This window comes from Zonotrichia leucophrys, chromosome 22 (genome assembly GCF_028769735.1).
Source record: "Zonotrichia leucophrys gambelii isolate GWCS_2022_RI chromosome 22, RI_Zleu_2.0, whole genome shotgun sequence".
NCBI classification, from domain to species: domain Eukaryota; kingdom Metazoa; phylum Chordata; class Aves; order Passeriformes; family Passerellidae; genus Zonotrichia; species Zonotrichia leucophrys.
The window spans coordinates 4,668,360-4,689,193 of NC_088191.1; the positions used below are offsets into that span (position 1 = coordinate 4,668,360).

Below are 20,834 nucleotides of genomic sequence, written 5' to 3' on the forward strand. Positions count from 1 at the left end.
TCTGGTCCAGTGGGAGATGTCCCTGCCCATGGCAAGGGGTTGGAACTGGATGAGCTTTAAGGTTCTTTCCAACCCAAACCGTTCCATGATTCTCTGAGTAATTCTTCTGGTAAATCTCTAGTTCCTGCATAAATTCCCCCACAAGTTAAATGAAGAAAAGTAACTATTGATGAAACATCAGAGGCAGGAGTTGGTCCTTTGTTAAAAGAAGAGAATTGAACTTCCTTGTTAAATCCAGGCTGGATGCAGCCCTGCTGCCCTATGCAGTGCTAGGATATTTTGAGAAGTGGTGGGATATCTGCATAATGCTGATGCACTTTGTCTTCCACAGGTCTCTTCTGCACACAGGGGGCTGAACAGGGTAAAATTATAGGTGTCACATAAATGAGCACTGTCTAATCAATGCTAATAAAGGGAAGGACAAGAGTGTCCCTGAGCCATCCTCAGGCTTCAGGTATTTGGGGGAACATTGGCCAGGATCATCAGCAGCCCTTCCTGCCCAGCTGCTGCAGCACTTGTGAGGCTCTTGGCAGCAGAAACTTATTTCATGTCAAAGGAACACATATATGTCTAAATTTGTATCCTGCCAAGGTCTAGAGGGAAAATGGCACAGGAATGTGAGAGCCTTTGTGATAATCTATGCTAAAGTCATCAAAATAAATCTATGCTGAAATAAATCAGCACAGGCATCAGAAGAAATCAATTTACATCAGCTCTGAAGCTTAACTCAGAGATTCTGTGAACTACCATAAAGCACTTGGAAAAGAATTTTATTCCCACTGTGAAGTTACTGGATGGTTGGGAGAAGAAGTATTAAAAAGAGTTTCTTCCTTTGTGGAATTTTAGTGTAATGGCAACAAAGCCCACAGAATTTCTGCAACACCCAAATTGCTTCTACTCCTACTGAATACTTAAAGGTGTGTCCACAATGGCATTTTGCCATGAAATTAAAAAACCTGCAAATGGAAATATCCATTTTAAAACTTAATGAAAAGAGGAATCAGAGATGGATTTAAATGAACTGGGCCAAAAGAGCTTTGAGGAGTTCACTCATCAGGCCCTAATTTTCTGTCATGATCCTGCCAATGCCAATTGTTGCATCAGCTGCAACTCTCAACGATTGTAAAGGAGTTTTCCATGGATCCAGCAATGTCCTGTATCCTGGGAGGTGTAGGGAGAATTAAATCCAGGCTGATACGTGGTAGGAGGAGTTATATCTGTTCTTCCCAAAAGATTATGAAAGAACTGTCCTTTATTAATCACTGTAAATTAAACTACTGAGAGGATTTAAACTTGACAATGAGCATCTCTTGCTTTATTACCTTAGAGGAGAAAATTAAAATTAAGAGTCATAGCACAGAAATGACCATGGGGGGTCAAATGTTACTATGAGGAGCTGAAAATCATACAGCTTCTCAGAGAAACAGCCTGATTTTTTTTTTTTTTTTTTGCATACAGACTATCACTTTTTTTGAGGGTAAGATTCACTTTCTAGCCACACAAACAGGTCAATCAAAATGTACATTCGATCTGCAAATTAAAATTAACCTTCCAATTGATTTTCTTTCTTTTAAAATCCAGAGAACCCTTCAAGAGGCTCAAAAATAGCATTTTAAGAAGGCTGTTAGTGTTGGAGTGTGTTTCTTAGAGGAAATGTCCTGAGTGCCATGATGTGAATTATCCTTAAACAATCCCAGCAATTAAACAATTCCCCATCATGTACCGGGAATGAGCCAGGCTCTCTTCGGGGTTCTAGACAGAGATTGCTCTGTCAGGGGTTATACAATTCACAGAAAAAAAGTGCTATTCTCTCCAAACCACTCACGGCCACATCCTGCCCTGACCTGCAGCACAGCTAAATGCAGAATTTCTGGAACAAAGGCATGGGACATTCAGGCCTCACTGTCACTGCCTCTCCCTTTCATCCTCTCGCACCCCCGGGCCCATGGGAAGCATGGGCAGGTACTAAGAAATGTCTGTGTTCAGTGATTGTAGTTTTTTAACATAATCTCTTCTCCTTCCCCAGAAACCTACAGGGCAAAGCATCAGGCTCTCAACCACTGCTGTCCCTGCTTTGCCTTCCTCTGAGGTGCAGGATGATCATGGCTCAGAGAAAAAATGGAATTTTGACCTGTATTCTCCCACCCTGAGAGTCATTCCTGCTCTTTGGGAGGGGATCACAGGACAGGACACTGATAATCACACAGAAGTGCAAAGAGGTTTGGGTTTTGGTGTTTTTATTCCCAAATGCTGTTGTTTTATAAGCTAAGAGAGTTCATGAGGACACATGCCCCCATCCTACCTGAACTTTGTTGACAACATCATTTTCCAACTTTGCAACAACATCCCAGGAGATAACACCCAGATTTGATGTGCCACAAGACAGATGGATGATACAGGGAGTCAGACACAGCCCTGCAGGTAGAAAATCTCAGGCAGACCCTAAATGACTGCTCAGCACCTACTAACACCAGATGGGGCCTGTTAAATTGTGCCCAGGGAGGTGGCATAAGAGTGGCACACCAAACTGCCACTCCCATGTGCCAGTAATTGAATTTATCCCTTGGGATGCAGCCTGCATCAGCTCCAAGCTGAGCAGGGAGATCTGGCTCCAAGTGTTTAAATTTTCTCATCAAATCTTTAGCCCAAATAATCCGCTGGCCCTGTATAAAAACTCCTTCTTCATTCCTGCCTGGAAGTGTGGTATTAGTAAATTCTGCATAGAAAACCACTCCACTAGACACCCATTGTATGTATAGAACAGCAGCTGTGCAGAATGATGGCTTTGAGAAAAAGTTAAGAGGATTTTGGCATTTTTGCTCCTCACTGTTTCCACAAACCACCCTGACCCATTGCAAGAACATGCAAGTCATCCTTCCTTATGATTATTTTGCAAACAATGATTGTCGAAACAAGGCTAGAAAAATTGCAGGCATTGTAACAAATTAAACTCAGGACTGCATTTCCAGCTGTCTGGAACAGCTCCTTTGTTTTAGACAACAGTTCCATTAATGTTCCAGAGTCTGTGATTATTCGAGCTCTCAACAACATCCTGTTATTCATTATTTCTCTCCAGGAATGAACAACCATGATCCTGAGAGCTTTGAGGTTTTAGGAAAAAAGTCCAGTCATGTTGCAAGCTTCATGATAGTGTTTTGCAAGTGAGTCCTCTCCTATCAATTCCAAACTAAAAACATTTTCCTACTGTCTGTTTATTCATTGTTGCTATTTGTTACAATAGACTTTGTTGGTTTGGACCAGCAGTTTATACACAGTGCTCTGTGCTTCCCAAAGGATCAGGAGGCAAAAAAGGAATGTAAAAGTGCACAGGAGGAACACCTGAACCACTGGAGTAACAATGAGATGGCAAATGAAGGAGAGATCCGGAATCCCAGGTCTTGTACTGGTGTTGTAGGGTGTGAGCAGCTACTCAGGCTCTCTCTGCAAACCAGATTAAAGCCCTGTGATCTCTCTTGCAATTAAACCTTGCTTTTCTCCATAGATGTTTCCTAAAATACTGTCTCTCTCCAAAAATTTCAATAGGTCAGAAAGACAGAAGGAATAGCAATTACAGATATGGGAAATCTGAGAGATAAACTAGGAGGAATGACCTAGCTCAAGCAATCAATGGCCAAAGTTTTTTAAACCCCAGATGAATGCCCCTCTCTCAAGACTTGTCATGTAAGGAAAAGGGGAATATTGCCCTGGGATGCCATTCCAGCAGTCCCTGCTCTGGGACCAGGAACCTTCCAGCTTCAGCACTGACTACAAAGCAGAGCTGAAGGAGAGCAACAGAGCTGGGGAGAGGCTGAGGGAGCTGGGAAGGGGCTGCAGAATCCCTGAGGAGCTGGGAAGGGTCTGGAGCCCCAGGAGGGGCTGAGGGAGCTGGGCAGGGGCTCAGCCTGGAGCAAAGGAGGCTCAGGGGGCCCTGTGGCTCTGCCCAGCTCCTGCCAGGAGGGCACAGGGACAGGAGCAGAGGGAACGGCCTCAGGCTGGGCCAGGGCAGCTCAGGGTGGGCACAGCAGGAATTTCCCCATGGAAAGGGGGCTCAGGAACTGCCCAGGAAGGGTTGCAGTGCCCATCCCTGGAGGTGTCCAAAGCAGGCCTGGACATGGCACTCAGAGCTCTGGGCTGGGTGGCCATTGGGCAAGGTCAGACCTGATGGTCTTGGATGGCTTTTCCAGCCTGGATTGTCCTGGGGATAAATCCCACTGCAGAAATTGATCTTGCAGGTGCACAGCAGCTCCCAAGAGCCAGGCCATGGGCCTCTTGCCTCATTTAAGGAATCCCACATCTGAAGATTATGTTCTTGGCACATCCCAGGGTTGGGGTCAGGGCCTCAGAGCACTGAGCAGGGCCCAGAACCAACACTGAACCAACAGCTCCAGAAACAGGAACAGCCCAAACAGGGAAGATGAGAAAGTTCAGATGGGAAACAGAAGCACAGCCAGTTCTCTGAGGCCTGGCAGCTGGAAGCAGCAGAGCTTGGCTCTGAGCTGAGCTGCAGACCTGTTGAATTGGCCACCAGAGATGGAGCTGCAAATGCTGCTGGAGCTGAGGCTGAGCTTTCCTGGTGCCTCCAGAGATGATCTTAACCCTGAATTATGAGGCAGCACAGCCCAGGGGCAACACATGATAGATGGCTGCAGAATGTCCCAGGCAAGACAGACACAGAGAGATTTGATTGCCCTTATCTTGCCCCACAAAACAATATATTGCAATTTAATGTGGAATAATTACATCCCCTTTTTTATCCTCTTGACAGTTGAGACCTCAGAGAAAAATATAAAAATAGCTTGTCCATATTGCTTTGTTAACTATTTCAAAGGGGTTTAAGACAAGATCTTTCTATATGTGACAAAAAGGATGACTGAGTTTTAAACACATAAAGCCAATTTTACTTGCTGAGGATTTAACCATTGATTCAAGCTATGGGTGCAGTCATCTGGAAAACCAAAGCTAAAACATTCCTGCAATAATTTCCCAATTCATAGTATGACATTTATCCCAAGACACTTCACTTACCCCAGTGCTCACCACCCCTCACATCACAATCCATTTGCATCAGTGTTAAGTAAAGCTAATGAGAAACAACTCAAATGTTTTGTACCATCCCATTATTTCATCCCCTCAGTTAACATTTAGACAATAATCTTTAAAGTAGAACCAAAAATACACTTTAAAAATATTATTAATATTCTCAGTGGATTCTGATTTTGCACAATGTTGTACTTAACTTTTTATTATACTGGTACCATTTAATCAGAAAAGAATTTATCTTTTCAGAGTTAATGTATATCCTGCCTATACAGGATATCAGATTGTCCAAAATTAGCTCTTAAAATGTCATGAATTGCAGAACCTTTGACTCTCCAAGATGAAAAAGCCCTTTATTCTTGAAATGCACCTTGATTGGTCCAACAAGACTAATTAATCATGGAAAGTTACTCCATTAGTAGACACTTCAGCATGATCAGAGTAAACTTCAGGCATCTGCAGTGGCAAATTTTTGTTTGGGCTTGGGAAAGCAGGTTTGGAGCAGTGTGGAGCACATCCTCCTCCTGCTCCTCACTGGGGCTGGTGTGTGGGAATTCTGAAAATCTGTGCCTGCCTTTGTAAGCTCTTTGTGACAGCAGTGGTTCACATGTGGAAATATGGCTGGATGGAGCCCTTAGGTCACTGCAGCAGGAGCTGATTTGGGGAGGATGAGCCTCTAGTTCATCTTTTATAACTAATACATTTGATTAATTTCTATTTTTGTATTACCTCCAGTAATACTTCATGTTTCTGAAAGCAGGAGAAAGTGGTGAACTAGCCCATATTCTGAATTCCAGGCAGACTTCTGCCCATCATACACAATCCAGATCAGATTTAAAAACCAGAAGGCACATCCTAGGAGGAGCTTCCGGAAGAAAGGGCTGCTCTATGCCCACTGGGAAACTACTCAGAGAAACTCCTGCCCTATGCCAGGAGTTTAGCAGGCTGCTGGTGGGTACTTCATTCATTCATTTCTGCTCTTCCAGCCTCTGCCAGCGCTGTCAGAGCTGTGCACTGAGTATTTCGTGGCTCACAGCTGAGTAAAGCTGGTTTAAATCGATCTATTGAGGAAAGCAGATGGGCATGGTCAGGCCGATCTATAGGTTCAGTGGGTTTTGCCTCTGGAAGAAGATGGGCTTTATTACACCCAGACAAATCCAGAGAATGAGAAGTATCTGCAGCAGTCTTAAAATCCTGGGAGGAGTTCTGGGTTGCTACGAGGATGCCACATTCCTGTGAAAGTCCCAGATCTTCCCGAGTCAAAAATTCCCACTGTAGCCAGAAGCCCTGATGAAAATTGGCATTGAAATGCAGCTCCCAGGGTCGCTCCGGTGCCTGTGCTCCCCTGGGAGCAGGGGCAGAGTCCCCCCTAGGAGAAGCCTGCAGGGATTTGATCCCGGTAGGTGGAGGCTCATTGATGTTCTTTGCTCACAATCGCGTTTCTGTTCCGTGAGCTGCATTCCCTGCCTGGGTGGGGCATTTCCCTACCTCCGTGCTGGGGGAATCGCCTAAGAAAGAAAAAAGTCGCTGTTTCTCCCCATTCGGGAGGGCAGGGAGGGGTGTTTGTGAGTGCGGGGGAGTGGGAGGGGGGGGATCTTCTTTCTTCTTGTGCCCCCCTCTCGTACACCTGCAGAGAGCACACGGACAGCGTTCGAGCTCTGGAGTGAAGCTCTGCGAGAGATGCTGTTGCCCAGGGGCGGGCACGGGCGGCCACACGGATGCAGGGGACATAAAAGCCAGCGGCTGCAGGTGGAGAGGATCCGTCCCCTCTGCAGCCTATCGCGTGCCCGAGCTCACCCCACACAATATATATATATATATAAATATATCTCTATATATATATGCACCCACCTTGTCATTCAGGTTCTGCAGCGCCTCCTTCCCCGTGGCACTCCTGATCTCCACCTTTCTCCCGAATTCAACAGATGGTTCCCCTCCCTTCCCGCTCTGCTTGGAATAGACGGACGGAGCATCCGGACCCAGGTGGGCAACATCCTTCTGCTTTGCCACGACTTTGTTACATCCGCGGCCCACCGAGAGCGAGTCGAAGTCGATGGTCTTATTCTCCAGGGAGCCTTCCACCGGGCAGAACATGCCACAGAATTTCTGCCGAGGCTTGGGACTGCCCGAGCCCAGGTTTTTGAAGAAGGCTGGCACTTCTTCTTCCTCGCCCTGCCGCCCGTTCTGCTTCCTCTCAGCCATGGCTGGGGTGGTCGCCCTGCTGAGGGGGAATAACAACAGCGGTAACCAGGAGGATCCTGCACACACACACACACACACACGGAGAGAAGAGATGGGGAGGGGGAAAAGGAAAGCGAGAGCAAAGAGACAGATCTGGGTCCTAGAGATACGGCAACATCAACTGCAAAGGGCTGTGCCCGGCACGTCCCCTGCCCCCATCGGCACCAGCCAGCCTGTGGCTCGCTCTCTCTCTTTGATGCAGCGCAAAGTTGAAGCGAGGATGGGGCAGATCCTGCTGCAATAAAGGGAGGAGGCTTCAAGTTCCCAGCATCCAGATGAGGAGGGAGGGAAAAGGAGAGAGAGAGAGAGAAGGGGAAAAAAAAAAAAAAAAAAGCTCACTCTGCAGCAGAAACTGAGGACTGCTCCGGAAGTGATGCGAATGGTGAACTGGCAAATGGACTCGATCAGGTTGGAGCAGCAACCCCCTTCACACCCACCCTCTCCCCCTCCCCTTCCCCGGCGTGCGGATCTCGCTGTTCCAGGCGGCTGATGGGCACCGGGCACCTCCTCCCCTCCGGCTGCTCCCCTTGCCCGGGCAGGGCAGGAAGGGGCTCTGCCTCCCTCCCTCCCTCCCTTCCTCCCACCAGCCGGTTCCCTGCCTCCCCCAGCCCAGCAATGGTGGAGGGCTCCGGGAATCCCATTGTTCCTCACTTTTCCCGGCGCCGCGGAGCCGGAGGGCGGCAGCAGCTGGGATCGCAGCTGGGTCAGTGGGGCTCGGAGCAGAACGCTGACTCAGCTTCTTTGGGTCTCAGCGTCGTGGGTGCAGACCCTCTTCAGGGGGGAAAAGGGCTGATGGATGGCACTGAAGAGAGGATGAAACAGAGACGCAGATGGGAGAGGGATGTGGGAACCGGGGGAGAGAGGAAAACGAGCTGGCAACCGGGACTTACCTCCAGGAGCCACAATTATTGACTTTGCGAGTCAGTGAAGCCTCTGCAGTGCCAGGAGACCCAGGTTCCTCCCTGCAGGAGATGAGGGGAGGCAGCCAAAGGCGGCTGGGGCTGGGGGCAGGTTCCTAGAGGAGGAGACAGAGCAGCCCCGCAGCTTCTGCCCGTGGTGACCGTGACCCTGCGACAGGGGCGAGGGGACATGGGGACAAAGATGGGGACATGGGGGCAGAGGGCAGGGAGGCAGAAGGGAGATGGGAGCAGAGGAACGATGGGGAGGAAAGGAGGGATGGGGTAGAGAAAAGATGGGGGCAGGGGGAAGATGGGCAAAGGCGAGATGGGGGCCAGGAAAGGTGGGAGCAGAGAGGAGATGGGGGACAAAGGGGAAATGGGGGATGGAGATCAGATGGGGCACAGCGAGGGTGGGGAGCAGAGCGGAGATGGAGGGCGAGCAGAGATGTAGCGCAGGGGAGATGGGGAAGAGGGAAGATGGGGGCAAGGAAGAGGGGATGAGGCCAAGGCAGGGACGGGGGCCCCGGCGGGGCTGGGCTCGGCCCCGGCGCTGTCCCTTCAGCACCACCCGCCCGGAGCCGAGCGGGTCAAGGCCGGCCGCTCTCGCTGCCCGCGCAGCCCCTTCGCTGCTGGGCTCCAACCCAGCGCCTGCCACGCATGTCTGGCATCACCTGGGACTTATTCCCCAGGGTTTGTACCTAAACGAGCCGCTCCAGGGCCGGCAGGGTGGAGGGAGGTCTGGGGTCATTCCCAAAGGGCTGGTTCGAGCAGAGTCCGCCAGAGCTGTGAGCCTGGGAGACCCTGGGGACGTGGGAACAGAGCCAGGCTGGTCACAAAGGTAAGTGCAGCGCACAATAGGTCGAACGTGGCCGTCTCTGCATGTTAATACGTTTTTCATGTGTGATTTGGGGCCCTCAGGATAATCCATATGTGATATTTGTGCGGGCCAAACCCAATGGCCAGGCTACTTATTCCCATGCATTATTCATTGATAGGCATCTTTGCACATGCATGCATTAACTGTTAATTGAGAGGCATCAGTGTCCAAATGGCTACCAAGCACCTTTGCAAGATTTAAAAACAAAACAACCCTAAAAACTACTAAAAGAAATAAATCGAGGTGTATTTAAAAAATAATAATCCCAGAGCCATCTCTCCCTGCAAACCACACCCAAATCAAGGCATTTGTATCCAAAAGGTGGACAACTACCAAAGCCAAGGTCACAGCTGAGCAAAGCCCAGTAATAAATGCACAGTGCAGTGATAAAAGACTCCAGACTAAAAGGAAAAAAAAAAAGCCTGCAGTTTGGCCCTGGAGGATGAGGATGATGTGCTCTGGTAACTAATGAAAGAGAGGGGAATCCAAAGCCAGGGGCTCTCCAGGGAAACAGCCCCACCTCCTTCCCCTGCTGGGATCATCCCCAAGGAGCCAGCAGGGTTACAGCCACGCTGATCTCAGGTGCTTGGTTGGGGACTGGAGCCCAACAGATGGTCTCTCAGGTACACACAAGTGCTGTTTTATTTAAGGTTTATAAATATTAATTGCCACAGCACTGCTGATCAGGCAGCACCAGAGCTGCGGTGAGCGTTGGTGGAGGCTCCAGCAAGAGGAAAGCCGTGGAGTGATTGTGTTGACACGTTCTGCAATCTGCTGAGATGAAGGCAGTGGCTTTCAGGGACAGCCTGGAATGCAGCTCATTCATCCCCTGGCACAGACCTGGAAGATGCTCAGAGGGCCACAGGCACAGGCTCTGTGGAAGGGTGGAAAGAGGCTGTGCAGGGATCCAGATACGAATGAAATCCTGCAGACAGGACTAAACCTCCAAATGGTAAAAGTCACTTCCAAAGGCTGAGTTTTCCTGCTGTACAGATCTGACTCTTTTACAATAACCCTACCACATACAGATAACCTCACAATGAATATCAGTCTCCAAGTGCTTCCCCTTTCCACAGGCACTTGAGGACACACTGAGCAGAATTTCAGTTTCAGGGTTTGTATTTCCAGCTGGGCTTATGGCAACTCTGTTGAAGACCTCACCCGTGTCTGCTGATCTGCTGAGACTCTGGCTGGTCTCTTGTATCAAACTAAAGATGATTTCAATCACCCAGAGGAAATTCAGGCATTCCAAAAAATTACTGAACTGCTAAAAGACATCCTCCTTTGGCTTTATTCTCCTCTCTGGGTATTTCACAGTGTCTGTCTACTAATTCTGTTTTTACGGTCCTTTCATGGACAGTGAAAAAACAAAGGAGGCAATTAAAAAAGGTATCGCAGTCCGGCTCACTGTGATCCCTAATCTGGCTCGGCCAGGGGAAATGAGGCATAAAACAGAGCAATGGGTACAGTGAACTTGCCCAAAATTAAAGAGCTTTAATAGCAAAATAACAAATGCAGAAACTGCACCGTCTGAGGGGCAAGATCTCAAGAGCTGGGGCGTGGCAAACACAACCAGGTGTAGGGATCCTTGAGGGCAGGGTCCAATCATCAGCTCAGAACTCCACCTTATATACCAGAACCAGCTGAGAACAAGAAGCAGAAGCCTGACCAGATGCAGGACAGTTCTATCAGCATCCTGGCTCCCCTGACCCCACTCTCCTCACCATGACCTGGCTCGGTGTCCCCCCTCAGTGTCCTGTTTCCCATGGCCTCAGGCTGATGCCTTCTGTAAATGCTGCTGAGGCAAAAGTCCCAGCTGGATGCAATTCCATAAAAAAGTTTTTATTTCCACCTATGAAACCCAAGTATCAGATCTTGCAAAACTCCCAACTGTAGCAAATTCTATTTATTCTGTTACACTTGAACTGAAACACTTAAATGTGTCTATATGATTCCACAGCTTTATTCCTCAAATATTTCTTCCTCCAGGAAAAGTCTTAGCATGAGTAAAGATGCACCAGCCAGTGCAGTGAGAACTCAGACCCTCAAAATCACTCTGGGTTTGGGACCAGACATGGAAATTATTGCCTACATGAGTCCCACTAAACCTCTATAATGCCTGACACACAAGCCTTGTTTAAGATTCCAGAATTTCCAGTCAGGTATTATCAGATTCCCATCTACTTTGTTATCATAAAGAGAATATGGGATGATGGAATTTATATTTCAATTTGAGTTCACAGCTACATAACACAGAACAACTCCTGAGTAGTAACATATTAAGTCAGCAACTGGATATGCCCATGCTCTAAGCATGGAAATAACAACATTTTACTGAAAAATTACTGGCAGGTGTTTATCCATGTGTTTAATAATCCCATAGGGTTTCTATTTTCACTGAGAACCACATAAATTACTTTGAGAATGACACTGACTCTGATTTGAATTTCATAAACCTGGCGTCAATATGAAAATTCCTCAGAAAACTGCTCATGTTTGGCCCTACAAAGGTGGGGAAACACTGGAGAAACCTAAATACAACCTTAGAAATTGATCAGGGCAGTTGGAATCACACTGGTAGTTTCAGTCTCCATGCAGCAGTTTTTTATTCTGCTCCTGTAATGAACATTAATTAGTTCTTGCTCTATCAGTTATGGGGTGTGCAGAGCAGAGTAAGCTGAATCCTTATTTGCAGATAAGCCATTTAGCAGCACATGAAAATGGGTTAAATTTATAACATGGTATGTGGATATATTAATTGAAAAAAGGAACAAAAGGGGGAAACTAAGTAGAAAGACTTCTTCAGATTTTCTTAATATCCTAAAACTCCGGACATCTTGGAGCAAGTGACTTCCATCAGGAACAACACTCCAGAAAAGTGATGTATAGAGCCCTTACATGGACCTGCAGAGGAGAGTAGCAGAATTGGCCTAATTTAAGATCCTTTTATGCTCCTGCACAAAAGTCCTGGGTGCCATAAGTACTCCCTGCCTTCAGCACTCAGCACCCCATGAGAGGAGACAATCCCCACCTTGGCAGAGACAAGGATGGCATGAAGACCCTGGATTGCACAATTTGCTTTTGCAAAAATAACTTTACACTGAGAGAAAGGAAATGTGAGCACAAAGATAGGCATTGGGCTGGCTCCTTGTCAAACAAGGGGAAAATTTTCTCTTTACTCTCATACTGAGACTTCCTTCATGCACAGAGCCCTGCAATCTGACTGGAAAAACTCAGAAGCACAGCACTGATCCCTGTGTCACACCAATGGTGACCAGCAATTTCTCATCCCATCTGGCCGAGAAATCCCAGCTTTTAAAAAAGCCTGGAGTGACAGGACAAGGAGAAATGGCTTTAAACTGACAGACAGCAGTTTTAGATTGGATATTAGGAAAAAATTCTTTTCTGTGGGGGTGGTGAGGGAGTGGACAGAATTCCAGAGCAGCTGTGGCTGCCCCTGGATCCCTGGAAGTGTTCAAGGCCAAGCTGGACAGGGCCTGGAGCAACCTGGGACAGTGGAAGGCGTCCCTGCCCATGGCAGGGGTGGGCATTGTGTGGGATTTAAGGTCCCTTCCCACCCAAATTATTATGGGATTCTCTGATTCCACTCCTCATGAATGAAATGTCTAATGGTGCTTTATTCCATTTCATTCTCATAGTTACTTCCAAGGCTGAACAATCAAACTTGATTTGAATTAGAAACAAGGCAATATAAGCTCTATGTTGTGTTATTTGTCTTCCATCCTTATGTGAAATAATTGCTGCAAATCCAGAATTTTCTTCATTATTTAACAATTAAGAACCCAGACAGAAATTACAGCAGTATATTCCACCATTAAATTGCCATTATTAAACTAAATGACAGCAACTACTTCCAAATCTGGGGCTCTTCCTATTGCAAATAATTAATTATTAATACTTCCAGTGGGTGCAAGATTTGCCATGCAAAGCAGGATCCCAGTGAAATTTGGGTATTTGCAGAAGCAGAACTCTCTAGCAGAACTCCACTGAGTCAATTCTCCAGTGAAAATGTGCAAAGAAAGCCTGGCACAAGCCACTGTGGCAATTAAGGGATGGCTTAGAGAGCTCCAGCCTGGATCTCTGTAGGGGATGATCTGTAAGGTCTCTTCCATCCAAACCACTCTGATTCTCAAAGAGAAGCTCAACAAACCTTGAATGTAAATCAACAACATTTTAGGGATGCTCAGAGCAAGGATCTGTTTTAGGCTGTGCTGAACTCTACAACCTGCACTGCTTGCAAAATCATGCAGCCCTTAAAAGCACCAACCTGTTGCATGTGCCATTGCAATAATGATTCCCCTGCCTGGCCAGAAGCTGGGAAAGCCACCTTCCCTCTTTCTGAGTGTTGCCTCACCCATTGCTGCTCCCCACATCCCGCCCTGGATTTGAATTTTCTAAGGCACAGGTTCATGATCAGGAGGTGGCACTGAATAACTTTCATTTCCAGAATACTCCTTGAGTATTAAAAATCCAACCAAATCCTAAAATGCTTTGTTGGATTGGAAATTGTTGTGGCAGAGCATAAAATCTGAAAGACCAAGTTGTCCACAGAGAAATCATTAACCAGCTTCCCTTTGGGATATGATAATTGCTGGAGTGGCTGACGGCTTTTCTTGGCGGTGAGCACTCAAAGACGAGACACATTATTTCAGGAACATTAAAGACCAGCAGAAAGTCTTTTGATAAATGAATACAGTCCATTCACATGCTGAGACAAAGATCTTTTTTTTTCCACGGTCCTTTTTATTTCTGTTTATCCTATGCCTCACTTTTCCTTTATGTTTTTTTCCTCAGTGACCTCAGCTAAAATAAAGTAGCCCTAGAAAATTTCTGCCACTCAGATTTTGTTGCCAGTGGGTTTTAGTCCATGCAAACAGTTTTGGTCCATGCAATAGTACAAATATTGGGTCAATTACCAGAGGATTTTCCAAAGGCCCAAATGGAAATGAGGCCCACAATTCTCAATGACTCCAGAGGGAGTGGAGAGCCTCATTGCTATCAAAATCGCTCCTCACTAATCCAGTATGTGAAAGGCACCAGCCCGCCCTAAAATCAGATTTTTCTCAGCTATTTCCAGGATGATCATGGGCAGAAGCAACAGGAATCTCTCAGAAGTGTTCAATATTTAAGACAGAATTTCCAAAATTTTTTATTTCCTTGAGATCCATAAATGTCCTGTGACATTTGGAAGCCCTACCACAGCTGAATTACAGCTGATGACTGAGATATGCTTCTTCCAGACATTGTCATTAAGAGGACTCACTCATCTAACCACAAAAGACAACATTAAATATTAACATTTCCTCTGAACTCCTCTCTCAGAATATGACAGCTTCTGGCTCACCATCACTGACATTCATGTGGAGCTGGTACAGGGCAGGAAATAGCCTTGATTTGGGGACTGGAAATTATCTGAAGTTTTTCCAGCATTGTCTCAAAAGAACCCAGAATTGATAATAGCTACCTTTACTATTGGAACATGGCTTAAAATCTGACCTTCCAAGGCAGGCAGCTCTGGCAAAAAAGCAAAGAGGAGTGAGTGAATATCAGTTTATGTCCTGTAACTGGGATCTCCTGACTGCTCCCCATCTCCCCAGATAAGGTCTTCCCATGGCAGACAAGCCAGAGCTGTCATCCATGTGAACTTCACACACCTTCCAAGTGCTAAAGTTAATAAATAATAATCAAAAATAATAGCAAAGGTCATAAAGCACAGCTTGGCCTGTGATTCCCCTGCTTGACTTTGAGTGCTGGCAGCCCCTGGGTTCCTCTGAGACAGGGTACAACAGCACTAAAAATAAGAATCAGATGTAAATTCAACAGGAGAAGGAGTCCAGGTTCATGAAAAAAAATTTCTTCTTGGATTAACATACTGCAACTGCATCAAGGGTGAAGCTCAGCCTCACGTTTCCTTTCAGCTGCTCTAGAATTGCTCTCTCCTGTCCCTGCTCTTCCCTAACAATTCTAGAGCAGCACTTCCCATTCAGTGAAACCACCTTGCCTTTTACTGGAATAAAAATACTTAAATATAACATAATGATATCCTGGGACTTCACCTGCCATGTGGTACTTACATTACAGCATGCTGGGCTCAGGGAAGGCTTCCTTGGGCACTGGAGCCAGTTTTGAGCACCCAGAGGCAGCAACAGAATCCACACTTGGTTCAGAGCTGAGAATATTCATCACACATTCACACAGGCACATCCCAGCAGCACAGAAATCCTTCCCCTCTCCCTTGTAAGGAATTCACTGTGCATATCTGAACTCCACAAGCTGAAAGAAAAGAGGGGGAGGGTCCATCAGGCCCCAGGGGAGGAAGGGATGCTGGATGAAAATGCCCAGGTGGGTTCGGAAGGTGTTGATTGTGCTGATGGTTCTGTTCATCAGCTGCACTGGCTGGAATCTCCACCAGCTCATAGTGCAGAAGCATCTTAACCATTAAGCTGCATTAATCAGCTTCACCTCATGTTTGGGGATGGCTTTAGAGCCTATTTTAAACACAGGGCACCTGTCTGCACAGGTAGGCCCTGAAAAACACCTCTGAATGCCCTGCTGGCTTACATGCACACATCACTGACCTGGTGAACCCCGGTGAAGGAGAGGAAAGATGTCTTGAGTCCATCAATAGAAGTAAACAGACTGTCCTGTTTTATTCTGCAATAAAAATGCCAACCAGAGGCAGTAACAGAGAAGAAAGAGCTGCTACACTGGAAATCCAATGGCTATGGCTAAACTGGGCCACAGTGCCAGATAGGTACATTTTGTTTTCCAACTGGAAAAAATGGCAGATAACTACACTAAACAGATTTTCAAGCAGTGCAACATTTTCAACAAACAGAAAGAACTAAAGCTTCCTATATGCTTCAGATCATTATTGCAACAGGTCATGAGCTGTATAATATTATAAACATACACAGAAGCAGCAGCTTTTTCCAAAGGTCTCAATCAAAGATTTCCTTGATGATCAATGTTGCCAGGGAACTGGGATTTGGTTCAATGTCAGAAAGAAGAACAGGGATGGCAAACAGTTAAACAAAAACTTCATGCTAAAAATTTCATGCTGAAAATTTTGTGCTGTAAATATCAAAGCAAAAATCAAACCAAGTCATTAAATCCCATAACAGGAAAACTTCCCCTTTCTCTCTTTTTTTCACAAAGATTTCTCTCCTCTCCTCTCCTCTCCACATGTGATGTCTGGGAGAGCTAGTGCAAGCTGGAAGGATACCTTAGTGTTGCTGAATTTTAATTTAAAGCTAAGAAGAAGCTTCAAGCTTCAGCTTCAAGCAGTGATGTGCCCTGGGCTGTCTGTGCACTGCTCAGGTTCTTCATTTTGCTGACACAGCTTGAAAACCCAATCAGGCCCCGCTGCCCAGCAGGAGAGCCCAGGGCCCTCTGCAGAGCCTTCATCCCAGCACTCACACACAGCCCCCAAAACCATTTGTCATTTCTGAAAATCTCATCTCATTACATTTTAAACAGTCCCACAGACAAAGGCAGCATTATTGGCCTCACTGTACACATGGGAAATGAGGCATAGAAATTCAAATTCACCTCCAGCCACAGCAACAGCCTGGGACAGAGCAAGACACTGCGCCAGGCTCCTGTTGTGTGCAGCCAGCCCTGTTTGGGGATCTCCTCCACCACTGCTCTGCCCTCACAGTTCCATGCCCCTATTTCCAGGCAGGAGCAGCATCAGTGGTAAGAAAAGGGACTGAACAGAATCACAGCCCTGCAGCCTCAGATCTCTTTGTGCTGCTCTGCACAAAGTCTGGGGCATTGCTGTTGCTACTGCAATGAACCAATGTCCTTATGTTGCACTTATTAAATAAATTTAATCTTATTAAACTGCATTACAAGCTTTTATTTCATAAATCAGTTTGCCTCCCAGATCACCCAGAGAGTTAACTCCTGCCTGGGCTCTGCTCTTCCTCTCCATAACCTTGCAGATGGCACTCCTGACAAACCAGACATCCCTGTGATTCCATCGCTGCCAGCTTGGAGCACTTGGAATGGGCCACAGACAGGATGAGAGGATCCAGGATGCTGCCTTAGTATCCCATAAACTTGGTACCAGTGTTTCAAAAAGAGTACAAGTTGCTTGTATATTCCCTTTAATATGTGCTTTATACATGGAAATATTTGTTTAAAATCACCCAAAACCCCTGTTGAAATGAAAACACAGGGTATCACTAACTCTTGGAGGGGAGCAGTACCAGGAGATGCAGAATTTCTGTTCCATTTTGGGCAGAGCAGCCTTTCCTGACCTGGTGTGCTGGGATTTTGTTTTAAAGATCTGAGGTCAACTCTAAACAATTTATTAAATAAAACTGAGTGAATCAAAATGTAAAGTTTCAGGTTTCCATCTGATAGGGATCATCTCCTCTGGAGGCCAAGCAGGTTGATTTGTACTTTTGTAGGATCAAAGGAAATGTTTGCAGAGAAAGTTCTTACTTCAAAATTAAGAGCTGCAGTTTAAGAATCACTTATCTACCTGCAAAGATAATTTCAATAAATATTTTATAAATATTTGGATAACTTGAGTAAATTGATACATCAATCTTTTCATTCATTAATTCTTTAGTGATTAGAAAATTAGAAGTGGGGATTAAAGACAAAAAGACATAATAACAAAATGAATTACTTAAGATGCCTATTGCATTAGGCATTAATTAATCAGCATCGCAAAAATCAGATTTAAGAAATATTAGTGCTAAGGCAAGCAGTTATTTACTAATAAGAACATGTACACAACTCAGCACCAACAGAATTACCTGAAATATCATCAACATCAGAAAATCCATGAAAGTGCAGTCAATTTGGTGGAGCAGGATTTTAAAGCACATAAGTTTTTGCTCTGAAACCTCCTTTGTGCCAAACTGACACAGCAGTGCATCTTCTGATGCTGGTTTTGTTCTTCCTGACGGGGATTTGTACAAGACTTCACAAATGGTGCACATCCAAGGACGTTTCCCTCAGGTTTTTATTTATTTAATTGATTTGTGTGAGAGCGGAAATTCCTCAGTAACACAGAAAACAGAAGCAATCCAAGGTGAAGGCCGATTTCGGGAGAGGCTTGGCAATGGGTAACCAAGGCAACATGGCCTGTTTGGAAATCAGTGCCTGCAGCAGCCCCCCCTTTTGTGTGCAGAATGGTCAGCATTAAAAATTAGGGAAGACAAGGTGAGACATCTGAGGCAGACAAAATCATCAGGCAGGGTGTCAGTGGTGCTGTGTGGGAGCTGGACAAGGGGATGGATGGTCATTGCCAGTGGAGTTATTGCTTCACAAGGGGTGAAAGAATCTGGTTCTGCTAATCCAGAAATTAAAATAGAGATTGCAAGATTTTTGGGTAAAGTGGTCTCAGTCTGCTCTGTTTTTACACTGTGAATCTTTGGCAGAACTCAGACAGCAACTGTTTATTAATAGAGGGGGGAAATGTAGCCCAAAGCCTTCCCTGAATGGGAAAATTCCTCTGGGTCTGATTTGAATCACTCAATTGGACACGGGGATAAACAGGAGGGAGACACAAGGAGTGTTTTAAGCAATTTCTGTATTCCCATCATCTGTTAAATGCCCCGGGGGTAAACAGGTATTGTGGCTTCTTTACTTTACATTCACACTGTGATATTCTTTGGCTGATCGTGTCTTTCTTTTCACTGAATATCCGTTCAGCATCTCTCCTGGTCAATACAGAAATTGTGATTTTAGGCTTTTAGGGAATGATCTGTGGAGTAGGGAGATGATCTTGTATGGATGTATCTGAACCAGACCTTAGCTTTGGGGTTTCTTACAGTTGCAGGGGGTTGCTCTCTGTCCCAGCCAGTCCTTCTGGATCAGCATTCCCCAGGGCTTTCCTGTGTTTATGTGGGGACAATCAGATCTCCTGGGAGATGGGCTCAGTTTTGCACCAGCACATATGGAAACTGTGACCCCTGGATCATCACCCAACAATGCTGAATTCATTCCACACAAGCCCCATCCAGGTGCTGCTGAAGCTGTGTCAAACCCAGGCCCAGGGGCTGAGTCAGGGACTGAATACAGCTCTGCAAGAACCTCGTGGCCAGGTTTGGGGGTGGTCCTGGACACCTGAGAATCCCTTGTCACAGCTTTGTCACACTGCTGGCCAGTGGGATTACATGCCAACGCCAGCACAGCTTTGCCCTGCTGGAAGTGGATAAATCCACAACTGATAAACTGCCTGGAAAAAGGCCTTGGAGGAGGGGTCTGTACCCATGGATGTTTTTATTGCCCAGTGCTTTTTGTCATATAAAGTGAGCCCAATGTTTCATTGTGCAGGAATTGGGTGACTGGCTGCTTCAGCACCTGGAGGGTGATGGGGTGAATGGTTGTGCTTTGTCTTTAGCTGGGCCTTGTTTCAGTGAGGTTTAAGCTGAAATTCAGTGATCTACAGTGAGAATTGCATGGAGAGGAGGGTGTGTTGGTGCAGTGGAGCTGATGGGAGTTCACACCCTGCAGGATGGGGACACAGAGCCCCCATGTCTGCAGGAGCTCTCTGGCCTCTGAGGAGCTGCATTCTGCTGCCATTGCTATAGTAACTTTCTGCCTCCTGATTTTGTTATGAATGGCAGTGGGAAAGCCTCCGTGCCGGCTCCAGCTGATGCCCTGCTGTTCTAAACATCCTCACAGCTCGCTTTTCTTTTTAACCCCTGAGTGCACAGCGCTTTTTAGCTGGGAGTTCCTTTGTGAGCTTGTGCTTTCTTCCTTTGTCTCTGCACACTCCACAATGAGCCGTATGTCCACAGCACACAAAGAGGGGAAATTTGGGAGCTTTGTACGGTTGGATCTTTGCAGGAGGGAATGCTGGGGGGCATTCTGGGGAGGCAGCAGCTTACCGTGGTGTTTTTTGCAGGATGAACCAGAGCCGGTAGATTCTGCAGCTGCCAGTGCTCTGAAGACTTAGTGCTCCTTTATCACTGTGCAGACATCCCCTCTCCAGACACAATGCAGCTCTTTTCCTTCTGCCAGCACTGCTCTCCCTCTGGGAGCTGCTGCTGCCATGGAAAACATCAGAGACCAGGGATGGCCTGTCCTGTAACCAGTGGGAGCAGAGGGTCGATGTTGTCTGTGCCATCTAACAGACGCGTCCCACCGAAGGGACGGGGCTTGTTCTGCTTAAAGGAAGAGAGACTCCTCCAGAACTGGGGAAGGAGCTCAGAAATTGGCCCTTGCTGTCACATGAATGGTCTTTGTTTAGGACAGAACTCAAAGAACCTTGAAAATGACCCAGTGCTAAAGGCTGCACCCACACAGGGACTCCCAAGGAACCGTGATGGGAGAGAAAGTCCCGGGTGAGAGAGACTGAATCATCCCCAAGGAGAGGACGGGTTTCCAGTGACCACATTCCTTGTGTTCTCATCAGGAATCAAACCCAGCTTCCCAACTTAATTATTGCTAGAGATAGTGGTGGCTGATTCCTCCCAGCACCCTGAAATTTATCCTCAGTCAGAGCATCTTTTCTATCAGAGCTGATCATTTATTCCCCCACCAGGTACTGGTGAAACATTCTTCAATATTTGCCTTCACTTAGTTTCTACTGCGGTTTGTTAAAGTTAGAGAGTGGGAATATATTTTGGGCTCAGGGAATGTGTCCTGACTTGAGTTGAACAAGAGAGATACACCAAAAACTTATGTGCTTTAAAATCCTGCTCCACCAAATTGACTGCACTTTCATGGATTTTCTGATGTTGATGATATTTCAGGTAATTCTGTTGGTGCTGAGTTGTGTACATGTTCTTATT

The 20,834-nt window shown here is 46.4% G+C and overlaps 1 protein-coding gene across 1 annotated transcript in view; it reads right to left on the minus strand.

The window, feature by feature from the left end:
* DPYSL2 (dihydropyrimidinase like 2) overlaps window positions 1-7,662 on the minus strand; it is a 55,497-nt gene extending 47,835 nt beyond the window's left edge. The window contains exons 1-2 of the mRNA XM_064731168.1: window positions 7,618-7,662; window positions 6,889-7,258 (exon numbers count right to left, since the gene is read on the minus strand). Coding sequence (XP_064587238.1) covers window positions 6,889-7,239 — 351 coding nt within the window. The 5' untranslated portion in view covers window positions 7,240-7,258; window positions 7,618-7,662. The remainder of the gene's footprint in view (window positions 1-6,888; window positions 7,259-7,617) is intronic.
* Between the last annotated feature and the right edge of the window lie 13,172 nt (window positions 7,663-20,834).